At 43.3% G+C, this 9,851-nt stretch overlaps 2 protein-coding genes across 2 annotated transcripts in view; one reads left to right on the top strand and one right to left on the bottom strand.

The window, feature by feature from the left end:
- Positions 1-697, bottom strand: part of SNU13 (SNU13 homolog, small nuclear ribonucleoprotein (U4/U6.U5)) — a 6,179-nt gene extending 5,482 nt beyond the window's left edge. Inside the window, exon 1 of the mRNA XM_015419231.1 lies at positions 559-697. Coding sequence (XP_015274717.1) covers positions 559-561 — 3 coding nt within the window. The 5' untranslated portion in view covers positions 562-697. The remainder of the gene's footprint in view (positions 1-558) is intronic.
- Positions 698-1,978: 1,281 nt separating this feature from the next.
- MEI1 (meiotic double-stranded break formation protein 1) overlaps positions 1,979-9,851 on the top strand; it is a 63,019-nt gene continuing 55,146 nt past the window's right edge. Inside the window, exons 1-4 of the mRNA XM_015419160.1 lie at positions 1,979-2,107; positions 3,256-3,379; positions 5,357-5,407; positions 8,473-8,546. Of these exons, the coding sequence (XP_015274646.1) occupies positions 1,979-2,107; positions 3,256-3,379; positions 5,357-5,407; positions 8,473-8,546 (378 nt within the window). The remainder of the gene's footprint in view (positions 2,108-3,255; positions 3,380-5,356; positions 5,408-8,472; positions 8,547-9,851) is intronic.

Genomic DNA, 9,851 nt, shown 5'->3' with positions numbered 1-9,851 from the left:
CATTCCTGGCTCCCATTATTTCCAATGGGCCTTCAAGCGTCTCCCATTGTTTCCAATGGGCAATCCTGTCCTTTTTAGTACATCCCATTTTACACCCTCAGTGAGACTATTACAGGAATGAACACCTGGAACAGAAGAACCCGGGAAATGGAGGAAGGGTGGAGAATTCCTGTTACGTTTCCTCCATTTCCGGGGGCAGGGAAGAGATTCCCCCCTCACATTTACACCTCAAGACTACACCTATAGAACTAAACGTTTTCTACGGGATAAAGAATACCGAAGTCAACACTGGGAGCTCTGACGGTAGGAGCACGTGGATTAGTGCTTAAATCTACAATGGGCCGAAAAGGTAACCGGGAGGCATGACTACAGGGGAAGCCCAGATTTACTCCCTGCATACTTCGTCGACCTACAATACCTCCCCACTCCGCTCTGTATATTCATCCCCACCGACAGCCTAAGCAGTCACCAACCCCAGTTCAACGTCCCCCACATGCCTGTCTACCACGTGTTCTTCAGCAACCCAAGTTACAACTCTGAAAACGAAACAGCCCTCACCATAGCTCCAGAGCGAAACGAGTGCGCGACCACGCTCTTTTCCAACGATCTATCCTCTCAGCCTGAAAGCTTCACGGAGGAAGAAACTTAAACCACTCCGAAACGCATGAGAGAAAACTCGCTCCCGCCGGAAGTGAGGTTGAGCTAACCCAGGAAATGATCGCCAAGGGTAATTCAGTGTAAAGAGAACAGCGGACCCTTCTGGCATCCGAACGCTTTGCACTTATTGCGGCCTCTACTGGTTGCGCAAGGAAAAGCACGTCAGGGACCACAGTGAAAATATTCCAGAGGCCAGGCGTGTTTAGTCCACTGTAGCAAAATCGGGGGGGGGGGGGGGGGGGAGTTTTTTAAAAGAGCGGCTGGTGACACTTAAAAACTAGTTAGTTTGTGGAAGACGTTTTCTTGGACTGGTGGTAGAAAGTGCGGTCAAGTCACAGCTGCAATGGCTACCCCATAGGGTTTTCAAGGCGAGACGTTCAGAGGTGGTTTGCCATTGCCTGCCTCCGCGTCACGATCCTGGTATTCTTGGAGGTCCCCCATCCAAATACTAGCCAGGGCGTAATGTTGCACGTAATGTATGTACACGCTATGTAATGCACAGACTTTAATCATAAAAGCACTTACCTGAGTGCAAATTCCACTGAATAAAATGGGAGTTACTTCTAGGTAGACCTGCTAAAAATTTGTCCCACAGTTAGGCGGCCATGAAATGCAAAAGGTCCATCCCCAGACATTCTTACTCGGGCTGTGCCACCCCCAACCCCACCCCGGTAGGGATCTTATGCTATTAACAGCCACGAAAGAGGCAGAGTTGCTGTAGCTTTGCTCGCAAGTAGTAGCTTCATTTGCCACATTTATACTTCTCACCTGTAAAAAGTCCTTCCCGAAAATGTGGCAGTATGTGCATGTAGATGTCCCTTGAAACCTAAATAAACATATTTTTACAATCCCACAAGGCACTCCTATCAATATACTTTACTCTTAAAGTATTGTATTCGACGGGGCTTACTCCTAACCGACCGTGAAGCCGTAGTTACACCCACTGACTCCCGTGGATTTAGAAGGGGGTAACTGTTTAGGATCGCACTGATTGTTCGTAAGATTCCTGCCTTAAAGAGCAACAGGAGCACTAAATGAACACGCTTACGATCGCAGTGCGAACGGTGCCTCGCTAGGGCATACGAATGAGTCGAAGGAGCAGGCGATCCGTACAAGAATCCTTCTTTTCTCCGTTTGCGAACACCCCCGCCCGCTCGGAACCCCGCGCACTGAGAGCTGCCAATCAACAGGCGCCTTTCTTTCCCTCCGGGCAGTGCGTCTGCGCGCGTCTTTCCCGCCGGTTGTCTGTTGCCACCCGCAGCTGTGGCTGCTCTCCGAGCGGGTTGACGAAGAGCCGGTGGGGGAAGGAAGCATACTGGAGATGGCCGTCGAGCCTCTGGTCTGCCCGCGGTTTCACGCCCTCCATGATTCTCGCTGGCTTCTGGAGTCCCTGCCGTCGCCGCTTTGCTTGGCGTGCGCCCTTGAGACGCTGCAAGAGGACGGCGCCTCGGTGGGTGCGCCCTGCGCTCGCTCCCAGCCTCTCCGAGGCACATCCAGTCGCGCCCGTTTCTTGCTGGCTCTCTTCAGCTCTTCAGCTCTGCGCCTCCCATTGTCCTTGCTACGAACACTTCCTTGGGAGTAAGCCCCATTAAATAAAATGGGCCTTCTGAGTAGAAGTGACTCGAGGTTGCGGGGTGTGTGTGTGTGGAGTGTTACCTCAGGGACACGTTCTCGAAATTTCCCCAGTGGATTAGGTTAGGTGGTAAATGAAATTGAAAATTCAGGGAAGGGGTCCCTGAGGGAATACTGCTACTGCCCTGAATAGGATTTTAAAAAGTCAGCACTTTTTATTGGTATGTTTGGAAACAGTGGAGAATAGGGGCTCTTAGATAATATAATAGCATTCTGTTTTCATCTTTTTTTTATAAAGCTGCAGCCCTCTATCCCGTTGTTTTGGGAAAGCATCTGACTTTCTGTAGGTGTCCTTGACTTTTGTCTACATTTGTCAGCTTTCACAGCTGTGTTTAATGGCAGGTAGAGATAGTTTGGTGGTGGTTGTCACAGTGCACAATGAATGAGCCACTTAGACTCAGCAAAAAGGGAACTTTGTGGTCTACCAAAATCAATTGTGTAAGTCAAGTTAAAAACATTAATGATTGAAAAATATACAAAAATGTACATGTATTTATTACAAAGTAAATTAAAAACAAGTATAGGCCCTGGTGATAGCCTCAATTATGAATCAAATTGTACAGTGATAACAGAAAATAACAATTATTTACTTTGTCTGCGTTTCGGCCCATTGGCCTTCCTCAGTGGTCAAACAAATGATATTGCAGAATGACTCCTGGCATTATAATACAACTTCTTATAAATTGACCAAGATAATTTTTTTAGTAATTATTGTCTCTGACCAAAGGCAAAGATAATAATCAGGCCTCATTCTGGATAATTTGCTGCCATGGTCAGATATGCTTTCCTATGGTAATAGTTCCGTTTTGTACCTTTCTTGCTTGGTCATAAAAATTTCATGCAGCCTGGAGTCTAGACTATTACATTACTATTGGCTCCTGGCTGCATCAAAATTTACACCAGAATTTAAGTACTACTGTACTTGTTTTTCAAAACAAATAACTGATGAAACTTTCTGATCTTCAGTTAGTACGCAAGAATCATGTGCTCTCCTGCCTCCATGATGTTCTGACTCGGCATGCAGCACTTGTCATCCCATTGCTTGTTCAAGATGAAAGTGTATGTGTCCATTCCATAGCAACTCTGTTTGGTAAGAGAAACTCCTACCCACTTGCTTAACATCATAGGTTTTGGACCGTACCAACTGTTCATTATTTTTCAGATATGGAAGCTGGAATTCTCCTACATCAATAGCTCCTTCTCCCTTTTTTTGTGGTCTGATTTACTTTACTGCAGGAGTCCCCAACCTTTTTGAGCCTGTGGGCACCTTTGGAATTTTGAGAGGGAGTTATGTCAAGAGAGAAACCATCTTCTGGGGGAGGGCAGGATAGAAATCCCAATAAATAAATAAATTAGAGGAAAATTCCATCTAAACTCTCATTTCACTGTACTCTAACTGTTAGTTGTTAACCCCCCCCCCCCAGCCTGTTAATTAGCTCACACAGTTCATCTGTGAATCTGGAAAGGGAGTGGGGAAGCTTGTTCCTGTCCAGAATATACCTTGGAGACAGGGCTATGATTGGTTGGGGAAGGTCAGGAGGTTATGGCTGGGGCTTTCTATAAAATATAGCCAATGACGGAAAAGAACATTTCTTATCCGTTTTCTTCCACCTACTTCCCTGACTGCCTGAAGGTTGTATGCTTTGGAACACCATGCTTTAGATGTAAGAACCTGGATTTCTGCAGTAAGAATTAAGTAAATAGCTAGCTTAGTTTTATTATTTTTATGCATTAAGATAGCCACTGAACTATATGATCTGTTTTAAAAAGCCCTTTGCTTGAATAAAGCTTTTTTGCTTCATGGTGTGTGTATTACTGTTGAACCAAAACCAGCTAGGTTATGTTACTACACCAGGACAGAGTTAGCCTTGACAGGTTGTGATTGCCATCCCAAAATAACTGCCACAGAAGGTGGACCCAAACCCCAAATAGCTGCTGCAGGAGGCAGAGCCAAAAGAAAATTTCTCCCTCCTTGCTTTCTAAAACAATTGCAGAAGAATTGAAGGAAAGCCTGAGGGAGGAGGAGGAAAGAGATTGAGAAATAAAAAGAAACAAAAGAAAGCTGGGGGGGGGGGGAGAGAGCCAGGGAGAAGAAGGGAGACCGAGATTGGGGAATTTTAAAAAAACCCTGAAAGAGAGAGTAGGAACCACACACTGACTATGGAAAACCTGGGTGGTTGTGACTGCTACTGCAGCCATGGTCAACCCTTTCATTTGAATGAGAGCAGTCAATTACAAGTCCAGCCTTATAGTGGACCAGTCCACTTTCTGAAAAGCTCAGTGGGTGTGAGGCAAAGTACTAGCAGGTGCCATGGCGCCCATGGGTGAACCCTGCTTTGTGCAATAGTAGTGAAGTGCCTAAGACTATGAATCAGAATCAGAAGCTAGGAATCTGAGAGTGCAGCCATATCGGAGAAAGTAGTGGGAATTCTGTGTAGATAATGCATAGGATTATGCTGCAAATCTCACTTCAACTTTTGTATTTGTTACACAGCCCACATGTCTTTTCTTGATATGGTTGCTACCTTGTCCTAGTAACCAGCAGGAGATCTGGGGTGTTTGTGTTAGTGATGAAATGATGCCACTTTTGCGGAAACCCTGGACGTGACAGTACTGTCTAGGAATTAATTCATTTGTACCTTGCCTTTTCTCCCCAATGGGGACCCAAAATGGCTTACAGCATTCTCCTTGCCTCCATTTTATCCTCATAACAACCTTGAGAGAGAGTGACTGGCCCAAGGTCACCCAGCAAGCTCCCATGGCATGAATGGGGATTCGAACCCAGTTTCCCAGATTCTAGTCTGACACTCTTAACCACTACACCACACTGGCTCTCAGTTGTGATATAATGTACAGGGTCCGTATACCTCTTGTGTGCTGTAGCACTAGGTGAATTTGATGCAGGGAGTATTTTGCCTCCTGTAATGATTTGGCCTGCTGACCAGTAATGTCATGTAACACTGGGTTGCCAGAAATAAGAAATAAGGTGATGTTGGAAGTTTCCTATCTCCTTAGACCCAATATTGATTGCAGAAAAATGACGTTTATGTGTGGGTTTGTCTTGTAGGGGTCTTGAGAAGTATGGAAGACAATCATATACTGGATTTGTCCATTGAAGGTGAGAAGGAAATGTTGAACTTGATTTAGTGTTGGGAAAGAAAATCAATTATTTCTGATTAAAGTTGCTTTTAAGTATGTACAAAGTGTTATGTAACCAATAAAATATGTTCAAAGGTTCCAATGTGAATGTTCTCATTACGAATGACTATTTCCAAGCCTTCAGTTTGTAGCACTTGAGCACAGCTATCAATGATAGGATGTTTTGGAGGTCATTAATTCATGAGGTTGCTGTAAGTTGAAAGTAACTTGACTGCATATAACACACACACATTTCTGAGCTGACAACAAGTTCTAATGAAGTTCTAGATTGGTATCCTAATTCATAGATCTACTGAAGTTGTGAATCTTTTTATTTTACCTCAGCAGCTTTAGTTGCCATTATTTCTTTTGTTTCCCTTATCCAATAAAAGCTCTATGGCTCAATGCCTTGAGCTGTATAACAACCTGAAATTTCATTTGTAATCTCTGTTTCCTAAAAGACAAGAGAAATATTTTTCCCCCAATGTCCAAATTTATATTAGGATTTTGGTCAGAGAGTAGGAAGGGGACCAGCCTGCTTGGATTAGAATCATAAAAATTCACCAACCACTGTTAAATGAAATGACATTTTAGGCTGGAATATAAAGGACATTCCAATAGAATATGAGAAATTGTATCTCTTCTACCAAGGAAACGAGCCAATTCTGTCAGAGTAGGGAAGGTATCATTATTTCTAGACAAGATTTTGCAGCTCCCAAATAAGGTGTAACTATATTTCCATAAGATTAGGAAGTTTACCTCAGCGATGGACTCGGTCCATGGCCTTGAACAAGTCAGTAAAATTTGATTGCCCACTTAAAAAACTGAAACAGCAGTAACATATTCTGGAGTTGTTGCACTGAAGATTGATTACACCTGTAAGGCACTCTACACTCTTAAGTGATAAATAAGCCTCCCCCCTGGAAGTGACAATGCGGGCTTTTTCCCTGTGTGCTTCATCTTGCAGTCATGGCTTTAATATTGAGCACGGATTATTTTTAAAGCCTTTTTGTTTTTTCAAAAGGGTCTTGTAAAACGACAACATTTTTAATTTTAGTGATTGTTTGTTGTCGTAGGCTGGTATTCCTCGTTGATATGTGTTCTGAAATATATAAACATAACCTTAGAGATCAATTAAAGTTAAAATGTGAAGATCTCTGCACCCTTAAATAAATTTGTGAACTAAAAGTATCATGTCCCAAATGAATGACTTAAGGCAGTTTTGAGACTGGGACAGGCTTATGTGGTTTCCTTTTTGGTGCTGTGGCTGCCACTATAGCACACCAATGTCGGGGCTTCTGTATGGAAGGTTTCCTTGCAGTTTCCCTGCCCTGGTTCCTTGGATATGGCCATTCCCCCCTCCCCCAGACCACCAGAACTTTTTTCAGTGAAGAAAAATCAGCAATCAAATATCATAATAACATATAATATAACAATGTATGTACCATGTTCTTTGAAATAAATAAGTCTGTAGCCCCTTTCATTGCAGAAATATGCCTTATGATATTCAGTTTAAAAAGAACAAAAAAACACCCCATCCCAAGGCAGAGGAGAAAATGACCACTATGTGGACAGTTTCAGGTAAAATGGCTGCTTTGTGGTTGAGAAAATCTGAATTTTCCCACCCATACACCTGTCATCCAGGCTTTACTGCAATTTCCCCCAAAAAACTTTGCAGTAAAGCAGGTTTAAGAAAGATCAAAGGAAATCTGGGGAAAGCCCTGGAGGTGCACAAATGTGCTACGATGCTCTGAGGAAGTTGAATAAACCCAGTTTCTAACACCTTTGGACCCAGGGCAAATAACCTGAGTGGAAATGGCCTAAGTTAAAATAAGATCCACACAACAGACTGCATGATTACCGTGCTTACAATGACAGTGAGATAACTATAAGCTCTGTCCTCTGCACTTAGAAAATGGTCCATCCACTTTTTCATATACTTCCCTATTTTTTTAGCATTGAAAGCTTTGGGGGCTGGCAGGAGACATAAGGAGGCCAAAACACTCCGCAGGTATCAGATAATGGGTGTCAGAAAAGAGCATCAGAGCTGCATTAACATTCCTGTAATAGAGGTCATTAATTAATAGAGTTGCCATAAGTTGGAAGCAATTCTCACACACACACATTCTTACACTTCTTTATTCAGCTTTACATGAAAATGGTATTGGTCACTCAAGCTGATAAATTTCCATTCAGGCAGCAAACGAAATCTTGCTGGTTTATTACCAAGGAAGTTATTTGTGATATTCACAACAGCCATCTGCACATTTCTTACCAAAGCCAAGCAGTACATAGGAAATGCAGTCTTTCTGTGAACTGTTTCAATGGAACAGATGGAATGGGGTCATCGGTCATTAATTATGAGCCAAGAATAATTTCAGTTGATTTTGAGGAACTGAAAAGAGGTATCAACAAACACCTGAAGAGTTAGTTTACAGTTCCTGAATTATAATGTTTTATATATCTGCACAGAATCATATAGAAGAGAGCCTATAGTAGGTGATGAATCATCCAATTATATCTAGGAGAAAAGCAATTTTTTTCTGATCGTAAGGCTGAAAGGTTATTCTGTGAGAAATGTGCTGATGGCAGAATTTATTGCTGTGCTTGTGTCTTAACCAAGGAGAGATTCTCTCCCTCCTTGCTTGGTTTCCTTTTTTATATGATATAAATTCAGCACATCACTCATCGTTATAAAGCTCATTTATCTTAAATGATATAAAAAGTGTTTATTATGCAGCCCTTGAATGCAGGAGAAAATTCTTCCCCTCGCATTCTTCTCTACAGATAATGTGTAAATTAAGCACCGAAAGGGCCACAGGGAGGCAAGGGGAAATTGAATACTTTATACAATGATAGAACAAAGTTTGACTCCAGTGGCACTTTTAAGACCACTGGTGCCACTGGACTCAAAATTTGTTCTGCTGCTTCAGACCAACACAGCTACTCACCTGAATTTTTCTTTATATAATGATGTTATAGTCATGGTGACATAAAAAGCACATGAGGAAATGTGTTGTGGCTAAACTTTTTTCTTGTGTTCAGTTTTGGTAATGCTCGTAGTGAAGCTGAAGTTGGAGGGATACCTGCGCTATCTATTAAAGGAGTGTCAGCAAGAGGTTAGTTTAAATTATTTCCCTACTCTTTCAAATTATTTTTATTTTAAATTGAGGAATGGGGAAAGTGAGAGCCAGTTTGGTGTAGTGGTTAAGTGTGCGGACTAATCTGGGAGAACCGGGTTTGATTCCCCACTCCTCCATTTGCAGCTGCTGATGTGACCTTGGGTCAGTCACAAGCTCTGGCACAGCTGTCCTTGAAAAAGAGCAGTTTGTGTCAGAGTTCTCTCAGCCCCACCCACCTCACAGGGTGTCTGTTGTGGGGAGGGGAAGGGAAAGGAGTTTGTAAGCTGCTCTGAGACTCCAAGTGAAGGGTGGGGTATAAATCCAATCTCTTCTTCTACAGATGTCTCTGTCATGATTCTGTATCGGTTCCCCAGTCTTGTTGAGCCTGTGGGCACTTTTTAAATTTTGAGAATGGGGAGTGGGAGAAACCACAAAATGGTTGGTATGGGGAGAATCACAAAATGGCTGTCATGGAGTGCTGGGTCCCATAATAAAATGCTGGGAAGCGTGTTCCTTTGATGCAGGCTGGTGTTTCTGAATGGGTGCTCTGTGCAGATACAAAGATGATGTCTCCTGGGTTCTTCCAAAGCATCTACTCCATTGATATAGAAAGCTAGGACGACTTCCGGTTTTTGGCGGCACGATGGTGGACATGACCCTGGTAAGCTCCCAGGGTCGCGACAATTCGCCGCCACCCCTGGAGCCCTTTGGGATAGGGCTTCTAGCTCCTAGCCAGGGGGCTTTTGAGGGATTGCCTCTTCAACCGGCTTGATGCTGGGAATTGAGGCTTCATCCTGAAGGTCCTACTGCTGTGCGGCCGAATGGCTTAAGAATTGCTGACAGGGACAAGCGCGTGAAGATCAGGCAAGATACACGTACCTTAAGTGAGTCTGAAGACCAACTATGAACTATGAGTTGAGTTGAAAACAGAACACCAAACTTTGCCGAGAAAGCCCCTCTGATTTAAGCGAGTGTGGGGGGGAACTCCCAGACGCGAAATCCAAACAGAGCATTTTAAAAAGAGGGTCCTGGATATAAAAGCCATAGAACTGATTTAAGAAACACACAAAAGTGCAAGTAAAGCGTTTTGGTGAGAAACAGAGACTTTGGCAAACTTTTCTAAAAATAAACAATCCTCAAAAATGGGGGGGTGGAGAGGCGAGAAAAAAAAACCATTGCAGCTCAAGCCTCCTCCTGGAAGTAGAAGCCCAAGACGGGAAGCTACCAACGAGCTTTCACAGCTATTAGCTGAATAATTGCAGCCTCTGCTCGACCAGATGACAAACGTCAATCAGCAATTGG

Source organism: Gekko japonicus, unplaced genomic scaffold, assembly GCF_001447785.1.
Source record: "Gekko japonicus isolate JY-2015 unplaced genomic scaffold, Gekko_japonicus_V1.1 scaffold37, whole genome shotgun sequence".
Classification (NCBI taxonomy): Eukaryota; Metazoa; Chordata; class Lepidosauria; order Squamata; family Gekkonidae; genus Gekko; species Gekko japonicus.
The sequence above is the reverse complement of the archived record's forward strand: the minus strand, read 5'-3'. Positions and strand labels throughout refer to the sequence as shown.